Source organism: Salvelinus namaycush, chromosome 39, assembly GCF_016432855.1.
Source record: "Salvelinus namaycush isolate Seneca chromosome 39, SaNama_1.0, whole genome shotgun sequence".
Lineage (NCBI taxonomy): Eukaryota > Metazoa > Chordata > Actinopteri > Salmoniformes > Salmonidae > Salvelinus > Salvelinus namaycush.
Window position 1 is genome coordinate 8342546 of NC_052345.1, and position 25091 is coordinate 8367636.

Consider the following 25091-nt stretch of genomic DNA (forward strand, 5'->3'; position numbering starts at 1 on the left):
TTCATTTGCTGTATTGGACTTGTTAATGTGTGAAAGGTACATTTGTATTTTTTTTTAAGAAAAAAAATTGAATTTCCCGCGCTGCCTTTTCAGCGGAATGTTGTCAGGGGTTCCGCTAGCGGAACGCATGGCCTAGAAAGGTTAAACAAATCTACTTTGAAACAAAAGTATACACCTCACACACATGGTTATGGGCTTAAAAACAGAAGACACCTGTAACATGTCAGATATAGAATTGAAATTATTACGTTTTGAGTTTGCATCCCAATATTACACTTCATACACATCAAAGAAGACTGAAATATACTGAAGAAAAATATAAATGCAACATTCAACGATTTTTCTGAGTTACAGTTTATATAAGTAAATCAGTCAATTGAAATAAATTCATTAGGCCCTAATCTATGGATTTCACATTCAGGGCAGGGGCGCAGCCATGGGTGGGCCTGGGAGGGCATATGCCCACCCACTTGGGAGCCAGGTCCGGCCAATCAGAATTAGTTTTTCCCCATAAAAGGGCTTTATTACAGACAGAAATACTCCTTCGTTTCGTCAGCTGTCTGGGTGGCTGGTATGTCAGGGTGGCTGTTATCAGACGATCCCGCAGGTGAAGAAGCCAGATGTTGAGGTCCTGGGCTAGCGTGGTTACACGTGGTCTGCGGTTATGAGCTGGTTAGACTTACTGCCAAATTTTCTAAAACGACGTTTTGGTAGAGAAATTAACATTAAATGCTCTGGCAACAGCTTTGGTGGACATTCCTGCAGTCCGCATGCCATTTGCACGCTCCCTCAAAACTTGAGGAATCTGTGGCATGGTGTTGTGTGGCAAAACTGCACATTTTAGAGTGGCCTTTTATTTCCCCCAGCACAAGGTGCACCTGTGTAATGATCATGCTGTTTAATCAGCTTCTTGATATGCCACACCTGTCAGGTGGATGGATTATCTTGTTAAAGGAGAAACACTCACCAACAGGGATGTAAACAAATTTGTGCACAAGATGTGAAATAAATCAGCTTTTTGTGCGTATGGAACATTTCTGCAATCTTTTATGAAACATGGGACCAACACTTTACATGTTGAGTTTATATTTTTGTTCAGTATATAACAAAACTGTTTGACATAGAAACACCATATTTTCTGCTTTTTTACATTTTTATATGTATACATTTTTATTTTTATTATACATTTTTATAATGAAGAAAAATATGAATAACATTCCACACTGAGGTTAGTAGGTCAGTTGACTGCAGGAAAGGGCTATGATAACACACATTCCAGGGTTGGTTTCTACTCGACCTGCAACACCTGTGTGTTTGGAGTGCTTTCCCTCTGATCAACATGGAGCTGTTCTGTTTTCCAACTACTTCAGGTGCTCAGAGTAACACAGTGTAGAGTGATTGTTGCTGAAGTACTTGACTGGATCCATTTACCCCATTGAGGGACCAGAGTGAGAGAGAGAGAGAGTCCTTAGTATTTAAACTATGCCCTATCTGCATCTAAACGACCCCACAAGCTCCAAGACAATCTGATCACACAGTAGTGGCTTCGGTCAGTGAGAATATCGCCCGGGAGGGCGGGAACGGAAACTTCATTTTCTGGGCTAATATTAGCCCGGGCCGGGCCTCCTCTGGAAAATTCCTTTTAAATGATCACTCGCTGAGAAAAGGCAAAGAATTTGTTTAGCGTTTTAGTTGACAGTATTTTGCATGGAGGGTTTTTTGTAGGACAGTGGCTGTGTAGTAGAGGGTCCTGGGAAAGCAGATGTGGGTTAAGGTTTCTTTCCATCAGATGACCAATGGAATGATTGTGTGCCAGACAGTAGAACATTGTTTCTTATTTTATACTGATTGATACAGATCAATACAGTCACGTTATGGGCCAAGAGCTTGATATCATGTTTTGATACAGCATCACAGTAGGCTACTGTTACTACTGTATTACTAGTGTTACCATCTCACTGTTACTACTGTATTACTAGTGTTACTATGTTACTGTTACTACTGTATTACTAGTGTTACTATGTTACTGTTACTACTGTATTACTAGTGTTACCATCTCACTGTTACCACTGTATTACTAGTGTTACTATGTTACTGTTACTACTGTATTACTAGTGCTACCATCTCACTGTTACTACTGTATTACTAGTGTTACCATCTCACTGTTACCACTGTATTACTAGTGTTACTATGTTACTGTTACTACTGTATTACTAGTATTACCATCTCACTGTTACTACTGTATTACTAGTGTTACCATCTCACTGTTACCACTGTATTACTAGTGTTACTATGTTACTGTTACTACTGTATTACTAGTGTTACCATCTCACTGTTACTACTGTATTACTAGTGTTACCATCTCACTGTTACCACTGTATTACTAGTGTTACTATGTTACTGTTACTACTGTATTACTAGTGCTACCATCTCACTGTTACTACTGTATTACTAGTGTTACCATCTCACTGTTACCACTGTATTACTAGTGTTACTATGTTACTGTTACTACAGTTTTACTAGTGTTACTATGTTACTGTTACTACTGTATTACTAGTGTTACCATCTCACTGTTACTACTGTATTACTAGTGTTACTATGCTACTGTTACTACTGTATTACTAGTGTTACCATCTCACTGTTACTACTGTATTACTAGTGTTACTATGCTACTGTTACTACTGTATTACTAGTGTTACCATCTCACTGTTACTACTGTATTACTAGTGTTACCATCTCACTGTTACCACTGTATTACTAGTGTTACTATGCTACTGTTACTACTGTATTACTAGTGTTACCATCTCACTGTTACTACTGTATTACTAGTGTTACCATCTCACTGTTACCACTGTATTACTAGTGTTACTATGCTACTGTTACTACTGTATTACTAGTGTTACCATCTCACTGTTACTACTGTATTACTAGTGTTACTATGTTACTGTTACTACTGTATTACTAGTGTTACCATCTCACTGTTACTACTGTATTACTAGTGTTACCATCTCACTGTTACCACTGTATTACTAGTGTTACTATGTTACTGTTACTACTGTATTACTAGTATTACCATCTCACTGTTACCACTGTATTACTAGTGTTACCATCTCACTGTTACTACTGTATTACTAGTGTTACTTTGTTACTGTTACTACTGTATTACTAGTGTTACCATCTCACTGTTACCACTGTATTACTAGTGTTACTATGTTACTGTTAATACTGTATTACTAGTGTTACTATGTTACTGTTAATACTGTATTACTAGTGTTACTATGCTACTGTTACTACTGTATTACTAGTGTTACCATCTCACTGTTACTACTGTTTTACTAGTGTTACTATGTTACTGTTAATACTGTATTACTAGTGTTACTATGTTACTGTTACTACTGTATTACTAGTATTACCATCTCACTGGTACTACTGTATTACTAGTGTTACCATCCCACTGTTATTACTGTATTACTAGCGTTACTATGTTACTGTTACTACTGTATTACTAGTGTTACTATGTTACTGTTACTACTGTATTACTAGTGTTACTATGCTACTGTTACTACTGTATTACTAGTGTTACCATCTCACTGTTACTACTGTATTACTAGTGTTACCATCTCACTGTTACTGCTGTATTACTAGTGTTACTATGTTACTGTTACTACTGTATTACTAGTGTTACCATCTCACTGTTACCACTGTATTACTAGTGTTACTATGTTACTGTTAATACTGTATTACTAGTGTTATTATGTTACTGTTAATACTGTATTACTAGTGTTACTATGCTACTGTTACTACTGTATTACTAGTGTTACCATCTCACTGTTACTACTGTTTTACTAGTGTTACTATGTTACTGTTACTACTGTATTACTAGTGTTACTATGTTACTGTTACTACTGTATTACTAGTATTACCATCTCACTGGTACTACTGTATTACTAGTGTTACCATCTCACTGTTAATACTGTATTACTAGTGTTACTATGTTACTGTTACTACTGTTTTACTAGTGTTACCATCTCACTGTTAATACTGTATTACTAGTGTTACTATGTTACTGTTACTACTGTATTACTAGTATTACCATCTCACTGGTACTACTGTATTACTAGTGTTACCATCTCACTGTTAATACTGTATTACTATGTTACTGTTACTAATGTATTACTAGTGTTACCATCTCACTGTTACTGCTGTATTACTAGTGTTACTATGCTACTGTTACTACTGTATTACTAGTGTTACTATGTTACTCTTACTACTGTATGACTTGTGTTATCATCTCACTGTTACTACCGTGTTACTAGTGTTACTGTCTCACTGTTACTACTGTATTACTAGTGTTACTATGTTACTGTTACTACTGTATTACTAGTGTTACCATCTCACTGTTACCACTGTATGACTAGTGTTACTATGTTACTGTTACTACTGTATTACTAGGGTTACCATCTCACTGTTACTACTGTATTACTAGTGTTACTATGTTACTGTTAATACTGTATTACAAGTGTTACTATGTTACTGTTACTGCTGTGTTACTAGTGTTACTATGTTACTGTTACTACTGTATTACTAGTGTTACCATGTTACTGTTACTACTGTATTACTAGTGTTACCATCTCACTGTTACTGCTGTGTTACTAGTGTTACTATGCTACTGTTACTACAGTGTTACTAGTGTTACTATGTTACTGTTAATACTGTATTAATAGTGTTACTGTGTTACTGTTACTACTGTATTAATAGTGTTACTATGTCACTGTTACTACTGTATTACTAGTGTTACTATCTCAATGGTACTACTGTATTACTAGTGTTACTATGTTACTGTTACTACTGTATTATGAGTGTTACTATGTTACTGTTACTACTGTATTACTAGTGTTACTATGTTACTGTTACTACTGTATTATGAGTGTTACTATGTTACTGTTACTACTGTATTACTAGCGTTACTATGTTACTGTTACTACTGTATTACTAGTGTTACTATGTTACTGTTAATACTGTATTACTAGTGTTACTATGTTACTGTTACTACTGTATTACTAGTGTTACTATGTTACTGTTTATACTGTATTACTAGTGTTACTATGTTACTGTTAATACTGTATTACTAGTGTTACTATGTTACTGTTACTACTGTATTACTAGTGTTACTATCTCACTGTTACTACTGTATTACTAGTGTTACCATCTCACTGTTACTACTGTATTACTAGTGTTACCATCTCACTGTTACTACTGTGTTACTAGTCTTACTATGTTTCTGTTAATACTGTATTACTAGTGTTACTATGTTACTGTTAATACTGTATTACTAGTGTTACCATCTCATTGTTACTACTGTATTACTAGTGTGACTATGTTACTGTTACTACTGTATTACTAGTGTTGCCATCTCACTGTTACTACTGTGTTACTAGTCTTACTATGTTACTGTTAATACTGTATTACTAGTGTTACTATGTTACTGTTAATACTGTATTACTAGTGTTACTATGTTACTGTTACTACTGTATTACTAGTGCTACTATGTTACTGTTACTACTGTATTACCAGTGTTACTATGTTACTGTTACCACTGTATTACTAGTGTTACTATGTTACTGTTACTGCTGTATTACTAGTGTTACCATCTCACTGTTACTACTGTATTACTAGTGTTACTATGTTACTGTTACTACTGTATTACTAGTGTTACCATCTCACTGTTACTACGGTATTACTAGTGTTACTATGTTACTGTTACTACTGTATTACTAGTGTTACTATCTCAATGTTACTACTGTGTTACTATGTTACTGTTTCTACTGTATTACTAGTGTTACTATCTCAATGTTACTACTGTATTACTAGTGTTACCATCTCACTGTTACTACTGTATTACTAGTGTTACCGTCTCACTGTTACTGCTGTATTACTAGTGTTACTATGTTACTGTTAATACTGTATTACTAGTGTTACTATGTTACTGTTACTACTGTATTACTAGTGTTACTATGTTACTGTTAATACTGTATTACTAGTGTTACTATGTTACTGTTACTACTGTATTACTAGTGTTACTATGCTACTGTTACTGCTGTATTACTAGTGTTACCATCTCACTGTTACTACTGTATTACTAGTGTTACTATGTTACTGTTACTACTGTATTACTAGTTTTACCATCTCACTGTTACTACTGTATTACTAGTGTTACTATGTTACTGTTACTACTGTATTACTAGTGTTACTATCTCAATGTTACTACTGTATTACTAGTGTTACCATCTCACTGTTACTACTGTATTACTAGTGTTACTATGCTACTGTTACTACTGTATTACTAGTGTTACCATCTCACTGTTACATTACATTACATTTACATTTACATTTAAGTCATTTAGCAGACGCTCTTATCCAGAGCGACTTACAAATTGGTGCATTCACCTTATGATATCCAGTGGAACAGCCACTTTACAATAGTGCATCTAAATCTTTTAACTGGGGGGGGGGGGGGGGGGGGGGGGTTAGAAGGATTACTTTATCCTATCCTAGGTATTCCTTAAAGAGGTGGGGTTTCAGGTGTCTCCGGAAGGTGGTGATTGACTCCGCTGTCCTGGCGTCGTGAGGGAGTTTGTTCCACCATTGGGGTGCCAGAGCAGCGAACAGTTTTGACTGGGCTGAGCGGGAACTGTACTTCCTCAGAGGTAGGGAGGCGAGCAGGCCAGAGGTGGATGAACGCAGTGCCCTTGTTTGGGTGTAGGGCCTGATCAGAGCCTGAAGGTACGGAGGTGCCGTTCCCCTCACAGCTCCGTAAGCAAGCACCATGGTCTTGTAGCGGATGCGAGCTTCAACTGGAAGCCAGTGGAGAGAGCGGAGGAGCGGGGTGACGTGAGAGAACTTGGGAAGGTTGAACACCAGACGGGCTGCGGCGTTCTGGATGAGTTGTAGGGGTTTAATGGCACAGGCAGGGAGCCCAGCCAACAGCGAGTTGCAGTAATCCAGACGGGAGATGACAAGTGCCTGGATTAGGACCTGCGCCGCTTCCTGTGTGAGGCAGGGTCGTACTCTGCGAATGTTGTAGAGCATGAACCTACAGGAACGGGTCACCGCCTTGATGTTGGTTGAGAACGACAGGGTGTTGTCCAGGATCACGCCAAGGTTCTTAGCGCTCTGGGAGGAGGACACAATGGAGTTGTCAACCGTGATGGCGAGATCATGGAACGGGCAGTCCTTCCCCGGGAGGAAGAGCAGCTCCGTCTTGCCGAGGTTCAGCTTGAGGTGGTGATCCGTCATCCACACTGATATGTCTGCCAGACATGCAGAGATGCGATTCGCCACCTGGTTATCAGAAGGGGGAAAGGAGAAGATTAATTGTGTGTCGTCTGCATAGCAATGATAGGAGAGACCATGTGAGGTTATGACAGAGCCAAGTGACTTGGTGTATAGCGAGAATAGGAGAGGGCCTAGAACAGAGCCCTGGGGGACACCAGTGGTGAGAGCACGTGGTGAGGAGACAGTTACTACTGTATTACTAGTGTTACCATCTCACTGTTACTACTGTATTACCAGTGTTACTATGTTACTGTTACTACTGTATTACTAGTGTTACTATGTTACTGTTACTGCTGTATTACTAGTGTTACCATCTCACTGTTACTACTGTATTACTAGTGTTACCATCTCACTGTTACTGCTGTATTACTAGTGTTACTTTGTTACTGTTACTACTGTATTACTAGTGTTACTGTCTCACTGTTACTACTGTATTACTAGTGTTACTGTGTTACTGTTACTACTGTATTACTAGTGTTACTATGTTACTGTTACTACTGTATTACTAGTGTTACTATGCTACTGTTACTGCTGTATTACTAGTGTTACTATGCTACTGTTACTGCTGTATTACTAGTGGTACAATCTCACTGTTACTACTGTATTACTAGTGTTACTATGTTACTGTTACTACTGTATTACTAGTGTTGCCATCTCACTGTTACTACTGTATTACTAGTGTTACTATGTTACTGTTACTACTGTATTACTAGCGTTACTATCTCAATGTTACTACTGTATTACTAGTGTTACCATCTCACTGTTACTACTGTATTACTAGTGTTACCATCTCACTGTTACTACTGTATTACTAGTGTTACTATGTTACTGTTACTACTGTATTACTAGTGTTACTATGTTACTGTTAATACTGTATTACTAGTGTTACTATGTTAATGTTACTACTGTATTACTAGTTTTACTATCTCACTGTTACTTCTGTATTACTAGTGTTACCATCTCACTGTTACTACTGTATTACTAGTGTTACCATCTCACTGTTACTACTGTATTACTAGTGTTACCATCTCACTGTTACTACTGTATTACTAGTGTTACTATGCTACTGTTACTACTGTATTGCTAGTGTTACTATGTTACTGTTACTACTGTATTACTAGTGTTACTATGTTACTGTTACTACTGTATTACGAGTGTTACTATGTTACTGTTACTACCGTATTACTAGTGTTACTATGTTACTGTTACTACTGTATTACTAGTGTTACAATGTTACTGTTACTACTGTATTACCAGTGTTACCATCTCACTGTTACTGCTGTGTTACTTGTGTTACTACGCTACTGTTACTACTGTGTTACTAGTGTTACTATGTTACTGTTAATACTGTATTACTAGTGTTACTATGTTACTGTTACTACTGTATTACTAGTGTTACCATCTCACTGTTACTACTATGCTACTAGTGTTACTATGTTACTGTTACTACTGTATTACTGGTGTTACTTTCTCGCTGTTACTACTGTATTACTAGTGTTACTATGTTACTGTTACTACTGTATTACTAGTGTTACTTTCTCACTGTTACTACTGTATTACTAGTGTTACTATGTTACTGTTACTACTGTGTTACTAGTGTTACTATGTTACTGTTACTACTGTATTACTAGTGTTACTATGTTACTGTTACTACTGTATTACTAGTGTTACCATCTCACTGTTACTACTATGTTACTAGTTCTACTATGTTACTGTTACTGCTGTATTACTAGTGTTACTATGTTACTGTTATTACTGTATTACTAGCGTTGCTATGTTACTGTTACTACTGTATTACTAGTGTTGCTATGTTACTGTTACTACTGTATTACTAGTGTTACCATCTCACTGTTACTACAGTTTTACTAGTGTTACTATGTTACTGTTGCTACTGTATTACTAGTGTTACCATCTCACTGTTACTACTGTATTACTAGTCTTACTATGTTACTGTTACTACTGTGTTACTAGTCTTACTATGTTACTGTTAATACTGTATTACTAGCGTTACTATGCTACTGTTACTACTGTATTACTAGTGTTACTATGTTACTGTTACTACTGTATTACTAGTGTTACTGTCTCACTGTTACTACTGTGTTACTAGTGTTACTATGTTACTGTTAATACTGTATTACTAGTGTTACTATGTTACTGTTACTACTGTATCACTAGTGTTACTATGTTACTGCTACTGCTGTGTTACTAGTGTCACTAACTTACTCACTGTTACTTTCTACAAGCTTTTATTAAGTTGCAAACCTCAAAGCATATACCCAGTATGTTCATACGTATTTTATGGTAAAATAAAAATATAATATTTTTTTTTACTATTTGTCATTTGCATAAGTATTCAGACACTTTTCTCAGTACTTTGTTGAAGCACATTTGGCAGCGATTTAAGCCTCGAGTCTTCTTTGGTATGATGCTACAAGCTTGGCACACCTGTATTTGGGGAGTTTCTCTCATTCTTCTCTGCAGATCCTCTCAAACTTTGTCAGGTTGGATGGGGAGCGTTGCTGCACAGCTTTTCTCAGGTCTTTCCAGAGATGTTCGATCGGGTTAAAGTCCGGGCTCTGGCTGGGCCACTCAAGGACATTCAGAGACTTGTCCTGAAGCCACTCCTGTGTTCTCTTGGCTGTGTGCTTAGGGTCATTGTCCTGTTGGAAGGTGAACCTTTGCCCCAGTCTGAGCAGGTTTTCATCAAGGAGCTTTCTGTACTTTGCTCTGTTCATCTTTGCCTCGATCTTGACTAGTCTCCCAGTCCCATTCCGCTGAAAAACATCCCCACAGCATGATGCTGACACCACCATGCTTCACCGTAGGGATGGCGCCAGGTTACCTCCATACATGACGCTTGGCATTCAGGCCAAAGAGTTCAATCTTGGTTTCATCAGACCAGAGGATCTTGTTTCTCATGTTCTGAGAGCCTTTAGGTGCCTTTTGGAAAACTCCAAGTGGGCTGTCATGTGCCTTTTACTGAGGAGTGGCTTCCGTCTGGCCACTCTACCATTAAGCCCTGATTGGTGGAGTGCTACAGAGATGGCTGTCCTTCTGGAAGGTTCTCCCATCCCCACAGAGGAACTCTGGAGCTCTGTCAGAGTGACCATCGGGTTCTTGGTCACCTCCCTGACCAAGGCCCTTCTCCCCTGATTACTCAGTTTGGCCGGGCAGCCAGCTCTAGGAAGAGTCTTGGTGGTTCCAAACTTCTTACATTTAAGAATGATGGAGGCCACTGTGTTCTTGGGAACCTTCAATGCTGCAGGACATTTTTGGTACCCTTCCCAAGATCTGTGCCTCGACACAATCCTGTCTCTGAGCTCTATGGACAATTCCTTCGACCTCATGGCTTGGTTTTTGCTCTTGACATGAACTGTCAACTGTGGGACCTTATATAGACAGGTGTGTGCCTTTCCAAATCATGTCCAATCAATTGAATTTACCATAGGTGGACTCTAATCAAGTTGTAGAAACATTTAAAGGAGGATCAATGGAAACAGGATGCTCAATTTTGAGTCTCATAGCAAAGGGTCTGAATACTTATGTAAATGAGTTATTTTTGTTATTTAAAATTTTCAGCAAAAATGTCTAAAAACCTGTTTTAACTTGATCGTTATGGGGTATCGGGGTGTACATTGATGAGGGGAAAAAAATATTGAATCAATTTTATAATAAGGCTGTATCATAACAAAATGTGGAAAAATGAAGGGGTCTGAATACTTTCCGAATGCACTGTATATGCCCTGATGAAATATCCCAGATGTGAAATACTGTATGATGTGTGCTTTATTACTTTATGCAATGTATCATTAAGCAATAAGGCCTGTGGAGGTGTGTTATGTTGCCAAAATACCACGGCTAAGGGCTGTTCTTTTGCACTACGGAACACGGAGTACCTGGATACAGTACGCGGAATACTGGCCATATACTACACACTTATGAGATGCCTTATTGCTGTTATAAACTGTTTAACAACGTAAAAAAAAAAAAAATTGTCATACTTTCAGCCAATCAGCATTCAGGCCTCGAACGACCCGGTTTATAATTGGTGATATATTTCATGAACAGAGAGTACTTGACCTCTATCCACTGAGTGTTCAAAAAGACTACAGTGTTCATAAGTTGACCTTTATAACGTTGGAGACAGAGGCTCTTGCTGCACTTTATCACTATGACCCCAACTTTACAACCTCTTAAATGTGTGTTCCTTTGCTCTATCTCTCTCTATCTCTCTCTATCTCTGTCTCTCCTTCTGTGTGTGTGTGTTAGGTAAATCCCACCTGGCCATAGTTCAGAGGGTGAACAACGAGGGTGAGGGGGACCCCTTCTACGAGGTCCTGGGCATCGTCACCCTGGAGGACATCATCGAGGAAATCATCAAGTCAGAGATCCTGGACGAGACAGACTTGTACAGTAGGTGCCCAAACTATTTACTTCACGCAATTTTACTGAAATTAAGTGGTATCAATGTTATCATTTTGAGTAACTTGAACCTGTTACCAGACTAGTACCACTTTATTATCTGCTGTAATTTAACGTGCTACCGCAAAGGTTTAGCTTCCAGGCATTTTATATTGTTTTAATGTTATGTTATGTCCAGTAATGTTTCAACAGCAACTCTGTTTCCCCCATTTTTTAAATTTTAAATTGTACATACATTGTCCATAGGGAAATAATATATTTGCTTGAAAATAAATTCCTTTGAGTAACTAAAGTTTATTCACCCTTGTACCTAGGAAATGCACTATCAAAGTCAGCTTACAATTTTTCCCTTTTCCTAAAAACAATTCCTCCCCTTTCATCTCATTTCCCAATTCTTTCTCCCCTCAGCTGACAACAAAACGAAGAAGAAAATCACCCACCGTGAGCGGAAGCAGGATTTCTCAGCCTTCAAGCCCAACGACAGTGAAATGAAGGTTAAAATATCACCTCAGCTTCTGCTGGCAACCCTGCGTTACCTAGCAACAGGCAAGTGTGCACACTGTGTTGCTGCTTGACTTCCCCCAGTGTGCCCTCAGAACCCTGACTGTGGATCGTGTGTGTGTGTGTGGAGAGGGCGAGAGTGTGTGTTTGTGTGTGTGTTTGCGACAAGTGAGTGTGTGTGTGTGTGTGTGTGTGTGTGTGTGTGTGTGTGTGTGTGTGTGTGTGTGTGTGTGTGTGTGTGTGTGTGTGTGTGTGTGTGTGTGTGTGTGTGTGTGTGTGTGTGTGTTTGAGACGAGAATGTGTGTGTGTGTGTGTTTGTGATGTACACGTGGGTGATTGTCTGAGAGGAGAGGAGACACTAGGCCTCTGGGGAGCGCGGCATGGGATGTCTGCACAGACTTTATATGGCTCAGTCTGAAAACATGGCCGACTATTTGCTTGCGTGTCATGTTCTCAGCGGTTGGGAGACTGTAGCATTTAGCTTGGAACACATATCACAATGTGGTTACACTACTTTCACGATGACATCACTTTCAACAGTTTGGCTGATTGCTGGGGTTCTCACAGAAAGCTACGTGTCTGAATGCCAGACCTGCATTCACATATGTTTGCAATTCTTGATTGAGATGTGCTTGATTGAGCTTGCCTAGGGCAATGGGTCAAATGGAATAGTCCCCAAAGTGCAAACCCCACCCATCTGGCACTTCAGGCAGGCTAAAGCAAACAGGCTAAAGCTCAAAGCAGAACATTAGATCCAGATCAATATATGGCTGTGGTGCCAAGTGTTTAAAAGATTTTAAATACTATTAGAAAAATCCCATGGAACGTACAACCGGAACCACCGTGGAATGTCCCAGCTAGCTACCAGTAGTAGAGCACAGGTGATTAAAATATGTAGCATTTGTAGGGGATTTGGTGAGAACTTTGACCTAGCGAGCTGCTAAGCATCGCTTAAAGCTGTGGCCCCGCTGGCCCCTCTAAAGGAACTTTGGCTATTAGCGGGGCCAGTCCCTACTGTAGTGTGGTGGAGCAAGCTGCCAACAGACATATCACCACACTCTGGTGTCAGGGGCACGATTGGTTAACCTTTTTTACCTTGACCAATGAGAATAATGATAGAGTATGGGGAGAATCAGGTTGAGCCTGTGTGCAATACACGTTACCGTAGATAAGGTAATATTTTATTTATTTATTTAACCTTTATTTAACCAGGTAGGCAAGTTGAGAACAAGATAATGAGGTGATATGGTAAACGCAAGAGAGTGTTTTGACATGGAATTCTATTGTTGATATGGTATCTTGTGTCTTACCACTGCATTATATTGTCTTGTACAATGTTGTATCTTACTATATTGGTGAATTTGTTCTTAAATTATGTCTCTCTCGCTCCCCCCCCTCTCTTTCTCTCTCTTTCTCTCTTTCTCTTTCTCTCTTGCCATCTCTCTCTCCACCCATCCCCCTCTCCAGAGGTGGAGTCGTTTGGGCCGGTGCAGATGTCAGAGAAGATCCTGCTGCGTCTGCTCAAACACCCCAACGTGATCCAGGAGCTGAAGTACGACGAGAAGAACAAGAGAGCACCGGAGCACTACCTCTTCCACAGGAACAAGCCTGTGGACTACTTCATACTCATCCTGCAGGTCAGTACCGAGCCACGCCATTGGGCCAGGGGTTAGTACGGGGCCACGCTATTGGGCCAGAACCAGGAAGATACAACACTACAATCACTTAACTGTTGTATTTGTCTTTTTTGCACTCACAAATACTGATTTTGCAGATAGCAGATATTTTACTTGCAGTGATTGTGATGCTGTATGTAGTTGTACAATGACAGCAATGACAAATGTAGAGCGGGGCCACGCTATCGGGCCAGGTCAGTAATGGGCCACACTATCGGGCCAGGTCAGAAATGGGCCACACTATCGGGCCAGGTCAGAAATGGGCCACACTATCGGGCCAGGTCAGTAATGGGCCACACTATCGGGCCAGGTCAGTAATGGGCCACACTATTGGGCCAGGTCAGAAATGAGCCATGCTATTGGGCGACGGTCACTACACTCTTCAGCTGTGGTTACACCTTGCATTAACATGTAGTTGTCATCATCCGATCTAGATCGAGAATTGTTGTGTCTACACATGGTAATAAAATGTGTCCGTTATCTGCCCACCAAGTCCGTATTGTGACCAGATTCCCTGGTCCCTCCCTCGATGCAAAATGATCCAACCTGACTTGAACCTCCCCTTACGACACGAGCTGTATAAATCGACAGAAAACAGCTAACTTTTTATACTCATCATTACAGCCCAATACCTTGTCCAGCTCTGAATAAAATGGGCATTGGGTTTTCCCGTTCCCGTTCCCGCTCCAGTAGGCAGTTAGTTTCTACTGAAGTCCATGATGATAATTCTGTAGGAATTGTCGAGGTATCGTTGCCCATAATTACTACCTCAACAGGCCAGTGCGATCTATTTTTAGAGGACGGGACAACCGTGACGTTGGACAAATTTCTAAGCTTTCGTGGTCAGGATTCGTTTATACACTTCAAGGATATCCGTACAAGATGCGTCTTTGACTTCCTCCGGTGGTCAGGAAGGTCTAATCACAATCAGTTCACAATGCGTCTTTTGATTGTCTACACCTGTCGACAAATGTGGGCACAATCAGAATGTTGACAAGATCAGGACAACTGACGCATGTTAGAACCAGGTATAAAAGAGGCTTTAGGGAAAAAAAGGTGCTATCTAGAACCTAGGTGGTTCTTCGGCTGTCCCTATAGAAGAACCCTTTGACGAACCCTTTTTGTTTCCAGGTAGAACCCTTTTTACTTCCATGTAAAACCCTTTCCACAGAGGGTTCTACCTGAAACCAAAAATAGTTTGTACCTGGAACCAAAAAGGGTTCTCATATGGGGATAGCTAGATAATCTTCTGGAACCCTTTTCCTAAGAGTGTAGGCCAGGAAGGGGATTGGCAGCTAATAAACAAAGCAAGGGGAATTTCCACGAATTATAAACAAGAGTGAGATTTGCCCTCGAGTCATGGTGGCAACATGAGGGTGATGCAAGTCGGAAGTGATGCTGCAAGTACCTGTTTTAAAGGCCCAGTGCAGTCAAAAAAGTGCATTTTCTGTATTTTATATATATCTCCGCACTATGAGGTTGGAATAATTCTGTGAAATTGTGAAAATGATGATAATGCCCTTTTAGTGTAAGCGCTATTTGAAAAGACCACCTAAACTTTCAGCCTGTTTTGGTAGGATGGAGTTTTGACCTGACTGGTGACATCATCAGGCGGTTAATTAGTTAATAGCCCAATAAGAAAGCGAGATCCAAACCTCTCTGCCAATTAACAGCTAGTTTTCAGTTTCCCCCTCCCCACTCAGACCACTCCCAGACAGTCCAAGCTAAATTCTTGAGAAATGTCTCTTTGCTAAGAAGCTACTTTTGTTTCTTTTTGACCATTTTAATTGAAAACAATCACAGTAAGGTACTTAATTGTTAACAAGAAATGATTTGATATTGAGATAAACACATCTGCATTGGGTATTTAATCTTTAAGAGAAAGTGTTACAGATGGATTGGCTGAAATGTTGCAGCATGCAAATAGGAAATTTACCTTGTGGACTTAAAAGTCCGTTTTTATATCAATATCAAAACATTTCTGGGTAACAATTAAGTATCATGCTGTAATAGTTTTCCACCTGAAAACAGAAAACTAGCTGTTATTGGCAGAGAGGTTTGAACTCTCTTTGTTATTGGTCTATTAACTTATTTACCCCCTGGTGCTGTAACCAGGCAAGCCGAAACTCCCCCCATGCTAAACCTGCTGATGTATGTATTTTCAACCAGTAACTATCAGGAAATAACACTGATCACAGTTTCATCAGCTGTTGTACAACATGATACAAAACACAGGAAAAACAGAACGCTCTGGCCCTTTAAAAGAACATGAAGTAGACAGTAATCTCACTGCGAAAGAGACATTTGTCGGAACATTGTTTGAGGTGTGAATTCTGAAATGTTACGCGGTTCAGTCGATGCCTCAACTATAGTGCCGCTAAAACAAAAACACAGTGAATTTACCGTAGCTGATGATCAAACCTCTATACCCTGCAGTACTTCTCAACTGATCTGAGTCTTCCTCAGACTCTTACGGAAAACGTGTTGTGTTCCTCTGCAGGGGAAGGTGGAGGTGGAGGCAGGGAAGGAAGGGATGAAGTTTGAAGCAGGAGCGTTCTCCTCCTATGGGATGATGGCTCTCACCACCTCTCCAGGTAAGACTTCCTTGTTTACTGACATCTCAATGGCTGTGTCGAAAATGACGTCCTATAAATGTTCCCTGCAGTACACAACACTTTTGTCCGGAACCCTACGTCCCTATATAAAACTACTTTACAAAAATACTACATTGTAGTGGATAGGGACCTACCATGTATATTTCAGATTTCCCCAATTCCCTCCTACCCATCATCCGTTGGCAGCTATTGAGACACGGGCTAGGTCCAGGATGACTGGTTTATAAATTGTAAAGAAACAGTTTATCAGTAACCAAGTGAATTGACTCATATTGAAATAAGGTATGACACATTTTTTTGTGACGCAGCCTCTGTATTTTCTCAGTTCATTCACAAACTTCCAGTCAGGCGCTAGTAGGAACTCAGAGACACCTGCTGGTGAGAGGGCAGAATTACACCCTCCCCATCAAAAAGTTGTCACTGTAGTTTGGTTTATGGAACATAGAGTACATGCTTATGAGATGATGTATTTTGTCATATTTTATCACAGACCCTCTTTCAATGTGCTTGGATGGCACGTTGGTTGTTTTTCAGGACACGGTGTACGACGGTAACGTTATACAATTATTTCATTTGTGGGCTTTGGTGATGGATTTTTCCGTGTGTGTCTCCCTTCTCTGTCGTCCGTCTCTCCTCGCCAGTCCCTCTCTCCCTGTCTCGTACCTTCGTTGTCAGTAGGGCTGAGTCCCTAGCAGGATCTCCAGGTATGGTAGTCCTTTCTTTCCTGTCTGCATGTCTGTCTGTCTGTCCGTCCATCCCCCCTATCCCTCTATCTCTCCATCTCTCCTCACATCTAATATAACTCTTCCATCTGTCTATCACCCATTGGGATGAGTGTACACTTCACCTAAGCCTGGTATTTACCGGTATCAAAACTGCATGATGTGTTGTGGACATAGTAATGAATTCTGGACCTGTTGCTCATGAGCTTAAATTCTTTGAGAGGGGAATTCTCTTGTGCCACATAGCAAGAATACTTTGAGCATTGTTTGTTGCATGTTTGTGTATTAATATGCATTTCCTACTTACTCTGTCCTTACGTTTGCTTTGCATATTAATGTTGTTCTGCATGGACGTTTAACAAGGCAGGACTTATCTAATGTTTTGGATTCTGAAGGAAGTCTGTTACTGTGTACTGTGCATGTGAAGCGTCCATTCCTCTCTATCTGTCTGTGTGTGTGTGTGTGTGTGTGTGTGTGTGTGTGTGTGTGTGTGTGTGTGTGTGTGTGTGTGTGTGTGTGTGTGTGTGTGTGTGTGTGTGTGTGTGTGTGGTAACCAGTGCCATAACTCAAGCCAGTGAATAGTGTAGTAGAGGCCCCCAGAGTGAGGCATAGCCGCCACTAGAGACAGGCTCCACCCCTCTAGCCCCTTAACCCTCTGACTCCATAAACAAGGCTATGAGTTACAGCCCCCCGCAGGGCCGCTGACTGCAGTACGCACACACACAAGCTGCAAGTACACACACACATTCTGAAAACATACACACACACACACAGCTCAAGCCTCTGATCCACGCCATATTTACTAAATTCCCTCCTCCTTCTTTTCCCCCTTGTCCCACTCCACCCTCTTCCACTCCATCCCTCCATCCCCTACCGTCCCCCGTTGGCCCCGAGAAAGTAGAGTACTAATCTCCCAGGGTTCACATGCCTGGGCCTTGGCCTACTGCGTGGGTCTGGGGACCACACTGCTTTATGCAGACATCCAAACCCAGGATTACATACATTCCAGCCAGAGTAGTAAGCATTAACGCCCCAGCCCTCTGGAAGCCCAAGTCTTTTCCACTTTGTTGTGTGCTTTTTCTCTCGTCTGCTTTTTAAGAAGTGGAAAACATAAGCTGAGTTTAATTAAAATAAAGAGAAAGTATTCTAATTTCAGAAGTGGGAAAAAAGCGGGCATCACTCTAGACCACCGACTCAAAAACCTGTGAAGCAAAGCCCAGCCCCCTAATGGGAGGACTTCAAATATATATTAGATTTCCATACATTGCACCAAGGATTCTTGGCCTATATGTTACCTAATCATTCAGTTAAAGAAATAGCTTCTCTTTCTGTGTAGAATTCAGTAAATAGATGATGCACAATCAGGTTGTGTAGATGAAGGCTAGATGACAAACATAAATCATACACAGCTATAGCTAGGTACAGCAGTACAGCTAGAACTGATTGTGGATCCCATTTACACTATCTGTGTGACATGTCCTGTGGGTTCTGTTTTTATTCTGTTCTCTATTCTGTTCTCAGATCAGGGCTGGGGTCAATTCCATTTAAATTCCAGGTCTCTTCAATGCTTTTCAATGAGGAAAATGTAGAATTGGATATTGGAATTTGGTTTACTTTCTGAATTGACTTGTATAGACATGGAATCGACCCCAACCCCACATGTGTATTTGCTGTGAACAGAAGCCGAAAACTTCTATTCTTCTCTATCCTGTGCAGAGAACAAGTCCCCCCCGCGGCCGTTTGGCCTGAACCACTCAGACTCCCTGAACCGGAGTGACCGCATCGATGCCATCACACCCACGCTGGGGAGCAGTAACAACCAGCTGAACGCCTTCCTACAGATATACATGCCAGACTACTCTGTCAGGGCTGTGTCTGACCTGCAGTACATCAAGGTGAGAGGATAGTCAGGATACACACACACACAGACACACACATTACACTATATACACACACTACAGATACAGTTGAAGTCGGAAGTTTACATACAGCTTAGCCAAATACATTTAAACTCAGTTTTTCACAATTCCTGACATTTAATCCGAGTAAAAATTCCCTGTATTGGGTCAGATAGGATCGCCACTTTATTTTAAGAATGTGAAATGTCAGAGTAATAGTAGAGAGAATGATTTCTTTCAGCTTTTATTTCTTTCATCACATTGCCAGTGGGTCAGAAGTTTACATACACTCAATTAGTATTTGGTAGCATTGCCTTTAAATTGATTAACTTCGGCCAAATGTTTCGGGTAGCCTTCCACAAGCTTCCCAAAATAAGTTGGGTGAATTTTGGCCCATTGCTCCTGACAGAGCTGGTGTAACTGAGTCAGGTTTGTAGGCCTCCTTGCTCGCACACGCCTTTTCAGTTCTGCCCACAAATGTTCTATAGGATTGAGGTCAGGGCTTTGTGATGGCCACTCCAATACCTTGACTTTGTTGTCCTTAAGCTATTTTGCCACAACTTTGGAAGCATGCTTGGGGTCATTGTCCATTTGGAAGACCCATTTGCAACCAAGCTTTAACTTCCTGACTGATGTCTTGAGATGTTGCTTTAATATATCCACATCATTTCCCATCCTCATGATGCCATCTATTTTGTGAAGTGTACCAGTCCCTCCTGCAGCAAAGCACCCCCACAACATGATGCTGCCACCCCCGTGCTTCACGGTTGGGATGGTGTTCTTCGGCTTGCAAGCCTCCCCTTTTTCCCCCAAACATAAAGATGGTCATTTTGGCCAAACAGTTCTATTTTTGTTTCATCAGACCAGAGGACATTTCTCCAAAAAGTACGATATTTGTCCCCATTGTCCCCACATTGTCCCCATGTGCAGTTGCAAACCGTAATCTGTCTTTTTAATGGCGGTTTTGGAGCAGTGGCTTCTTCCTTGCTGAGTGGCCTTTCAGGTTATGTCGATATAGGACTCGTTTTACTGTGGATATAGATACTTTTGTACCTGTTTCCTCCAGCAAGGTCCTTTGCTGTTGTTCTGGGATTGATTTGCACTTTTCGCACCAAAGTACATTCAACTCTAGGAGACAGAACGTGTCTCCTTCCTGAGCGGTATGACGGCTGTGTGGTCCCATGGTGTTTATACTTGCGTACTATTGTTTGTACAGATGAACGTGGTACCTTCAGGCATTTGGAAATTGCTCCCAATGATGACTTGTGGAGGTCTACAATTGTTTTTCTGAGGTCTTGGCTGATTTATTTTAATTTCCCCATGATGTCAAGCAAAGAGGCACTGAGTTTGAAGGTAGGCCTTGAAATACATCCACAGGTACACCTCCAATTGACTCAAATGATGTCAATTGGCCTATCAGAAGCTTCTAAAGCCATGACATCATAAAGGCACAGTCAACTTAGTGTATGTAAAACTTCTGACACACTGGAATTGTGATACAGTGAATTATATGTGAAATAATCTGTCTGTAAACAATTGTTGGAAAAATTACTTGTGTCATGCACAAAGTAGATGTCCTAAACTGTAGTTTTTTAACAAGAAATGTGTGATGTGGTTGAAAAACGAGTTTTAATGACTCCAACCTAAGTGTACGTAAACTTCCGACTTCAATTGTAGACATGCCAGACTACTCTGTTATGGCTGTCGGACCTGCAGTATTTCAATGAGAGTCTATACACACTTCTACACACACGTGTGCACGCACATACTGTACACACACATTTGTGACCAACCGCCTTGATTCGGTCTTGTGTAGCAAAATTAGAAATTGTGTTTTTTACATTGGATAAAAGCAGACACAGAGCTACAAAATGGTATATCATACGCTGCATTTGGGAAAGTAATTTTGCTTTGAAAGTTGATAAACTTGTAAATTCACTTTTGAGAAAATCACCTTTGAATGTTTTGGTACCTACTGGAGAGCTCTTCTTTGTCTACACCCATTCAGCACTCTTTTAAGCTTTAGCTCCACCAATCTCTTTATCTGAGCGTTTTGTCCTAACTACAGCAGTCAAGCACCCAAGCTAACGGGTTAACAGTTGTCGCAGTGACATTCTATTAAAATGGACATTTGCATAGTGGAGTCTTTTGTTAAGACATGTAGCTAGCTAGCTAGCTAAACAATGAACCATAATCCCAACTCATGACGTTACTACCCTGCATGAATCTGCAGGTAGCTAACCAACCAGGTTCAATGTTAGCTAGCTAACATTAGGCTATAACTAGGCAAGCAAATGGCTCTGAGATACGAATAATAAGATCATACACGTAACGTTAGGTAGCAAGCCAGCCAGCTAATGTTAGCTATCTAGCTAACAGTACACTTTAACTTGAAATGAAAACAACTGTCAAAATTAGAAATGTGTAATATCTGAAAATGTAGCTAGCTAAACTATCTTACCCGTATACGTCATGGTTGGATGCTTCTCCCCGTCACAGATGCCATGGTTGCCCTTAGTTTGAAGATGTAATCCGGAGACAGGTGTTTTCTCCATCTCTTTAGCTATCATACTCTAATTCCACTGATTTCAAAACTCGGTCCTCCAGAAAGTGGAGAGCAACACTTATGCAGTTCTACTATGCAATATGTTTTTTTAAAGCAGCATTAGACAGGATTACCTACACATACTGACCAGCTCAAATAGACAGAAGTGTGCTACATGGCATACCAATCCGAACTCATCTCCCGGCATGTCCAGCCCACTCATTATCTCAGCCAATCATGGCTAGTGGGAAGGTTGCTGTCTTTTTCTGTGGCTAAACCAACTAGGCTCGCAATTTCACAATTGTATTCGTTTTTACAGATGGCGTACAAGTTTGTTATTAAGACACGTGAAAGTTCACATGTTTCAGAACGCATTTTGATAAATAAAAAAAAGATTGTGTTCAAATGGCTGTCCTGTAAAGTAGTTACCCGCGACATACGCCTAGTTTCCTGAAACGGGTCACATTTGGGTGTCGCTTGTATAACAGTGGAGGTTGAGGTTGAATTGACTGGCGTAGGATCTGTCCAAGTGGGAGGATGTAGATTATGAAAAAGAGCATGGAGCCTTGAGGCACACCCTGTGTGACTTTAGTGAGATATATGTGTCCAGTTGGTGAAACATGATTGAAACCAGGAGAAAATGGAAAAGAATGTTCTATTGGAAATGTAGCTATTCTATCATTCAACATGATCATGTAGATATCCACATCTGCCAGTTCAACTGATGCCCAGGGATGCTATTTAATATACTGTAATATCACATAACCTGATATCATGTAACTGTATTATCCTCCCGCAGGTGACCCGTCAGCAGTACCAGAACGCCCTGATGGCGTCGCGCATGGATAAGACGCCCCAGTCGATGGACAGTGAGTTCACCAAGATCGAATTGACTCTGACCACTGAGCTCCACGATGGTGGAGGGGGAGGCGTGCTGGAGACGCCAGCTATGGCCCACCACGAGACAGCCGGCCTGCTCAACCTCAACACACAGCCCCAGAACTGTCTGGCCCACAGGGTCAACCACACTGCGCACAATGAGGGACCCATCTAGCCCACACTGGGGTGGTGGGGACAGAGGGTGAGAGGAGTGAGGAGGGATGGTGTTAGTACCCTCTGGGCCAGGGCCTGGGCCTAATCCTCCAACATCCAAGGACCTCTAACCCCTACCCACCACCCCCTTATGGCTGGAAGACCCTGGAGGAATTGAGGGGAAGGACCTCTAACCCCTACCCACCACCCCCTTATGGCTGGAAGACCCTGGAGGAATTGAGGGGAAGGACCTCTAACCCCTACCCACCACCCCATTATGGATGGAAGACCCTGGAGGAATTGAGGGGAAGGGGGCTATGGAGATGTGTATACTGAGCCCCAGCTTGAACCTCTACTCTCTACCCTCCACCACCCCTGGCCGATTCCACAGCCTGGAACAGAATACCCTTTGAGGTAGTGGGGAAGGGGGCTAAAGGGATAGCACTCTGGGCCCTCACCCACATCACACACCTCTAGAAGACCCTGTTAGGGTGGGCTTGGACCGTCCTCGGCCAATCCATCCGCTTAAATACCCGGTACCCTGGTATTCCAGTAGCTCGGAAAGATGGACAACGGTGTGCATGCCCCCCCCCCCCCCCCCCCCCCCCCATTCCGCTGACCACACACAAACACTTACACATAAGTACACACACTTTCCAGTCTGTTCTTGTTCAGGGATTGGCAGTGGACTGTAGTACTACTGTAGTACTACTAGTACTACTACAACGAAGGACTCAAACACACGCAGACAAAATGGTTCGTCAAAGACTGTACCAAATACCGCTTTGAAGGAAACCATGGAACCATGAACCAATAATGTTTTTGTGCATTTATTTATTTATTATATATATATATATATATAAATATATGTATGTGTATATATGTATGTGTGGAGAAGATATGACATATACCGGCGCACAAACATGCATGGGCATGTAGATGTTTGTGTGTGTATATGTGATATTGAAATACATGCTACATATATTTATATATATATACTCATACAGTACCAGTCAAAAGTTTGGACACACCTACTCATTCAAGGGTTTATCTTTATTTTTACTATTTTATCAAATATATTTTGATTTGTTTAACACTTTTTTGGGTTACTACATGATTCCATATGTATTATTTCATAGTTTTGATGTCTTCACTATTATTCTACAATGTAGAAAATAGTAAAAATAAATAAAAACCCTTGAATGAGTAGGTGTGTCTGAACTTTTGACTGGTACTGTACATCCATGTATATGAGTAGGTGAGGGTCTTTTAAAGATATGTATATTACAGATCTTGTTATTTTTACTATTCTTCTCAATCAGGCTAATGGTACAGTATCTTTTCACCTTTTTAAAATCACACTATTGCCTTTAAAAAAATCATATTAATTATTTTAACAAAGTGCAATGGGAAAAAAACAGTATATTTAAGAGATGATTATGAATAAAAAAATCACTTTATTGTAAATTGAGACAGATATATTTGTATGTATGTATGCACCGTATGTATGTGTATATTTTGGTTTAAAGATGTTGCAACCGTCCACAAGCAAAACCCGTCCCTAAGCCAGTTGTTTTCCCTATTATGGCCGATCTACGATCAGAAGCCCTTTGACCTCATTATATTGCTGTTTGATATGGAGGTTATCCAGACTTAAGTTAACAGACTTAAATCAGACTTAATAATAGAATCCAGACAAGTCTTACGACTGTGGTTTAGGAGTGGGGCAGGGATGTATTGACATTGAAAAGTGCTAACTTGGCACTTATGAATGCATGTGGAAATGTGTCTTTTATTATTAATAATCAAACGTGATCATTGGCCAGTATTAATGACCTCATCTAACATGTTGAGCATCATGAACTTCCCAAAAGCAACCTCGACATTAAACTATTGTCCATGAATGACCCTCTTGTATGGCACGGCACTCTCCTTTCCACTGTGTGTGTTGTGTGGCATGTTAAAGTATGTTCAGTCGCCTTCAGCTCATGTTGAGCTTAGAGTGTAAGCTTTATTCAATCAAACTCTTTAACTGGGTTTTGGGGTTAAAGGCAGACTATGCATTATTACATACACTGAGTGTACAAAACATTAGGAACACCTTCCAGTCATTTTGAGTGGCACCTTCCCTTTTGCCCTCAGAACCGCCTCAATTCGTCGGGGCATGGACTCTACAATGTGTCGAAAGCTTTCCACAGGGAATGCTGGCCCATGTTGACTCCAATGCTTCCCACAGTTGTGTCAAGATGCCTGGATGTCCTTTGGGTGGTGGACCATTCTTGATATACACGAGAAACTGTTGAGTGTGAAAAACCCAGCAGCGTTGCAGTTCTTGACACAAACCG

At 40.8% G+C, this 25091-nt stretch overlaps 1 protein-coding gene across 5 annotated transcripts in view; it reads left to right on the forward strand.

Annotated features, from left to right (window-relative positions):
- Window positions 1–23329, forward strand: part of LOC120032870 (metal transporter CNNM2-like) — a 70618-nt gene extending 47289 nt beyond the window's left edge. The window contains exons 2-8 of one of the 5 annotated variants that reach the window (XM_038979088.1): window positions 11605–11748; window positions 12166–12303; window positions 13726–13895; window positions 16435–16588; window positions 17191–17253; window positions 18988–19166; window positions 22514–23329. In XM_038979088.1, coding sequence (XP_038835016.1) covers window positions 11605–11748; window positions 12166–12303; window positions 13726–13895; window positions 16435–16588; window positions 17191–17253; window positions 18988–19166; window positions 22514–22768 — 1103 coding nt within the window. In that variant the 3' untranslated portion in view covers window positions 22769–23329. Of the gene's footprint in view, window positions 1–11604; window positions 11749–12165; window positions 12304–13725; window positions 13896–16434; window positions 16589–17190; window positions 17259–18987; window positions 19167–22513 lie in introns of all 5 variants that reach the window. The other 4 variants (XM_038979090.1, XM_038979089.1, XM_038979092.1 and 1 more) reach the window with 4 other exon arrangements.
- The last annotated feature ends 1762 nt before the right edge of the window (window positions 23330–25091 follow it).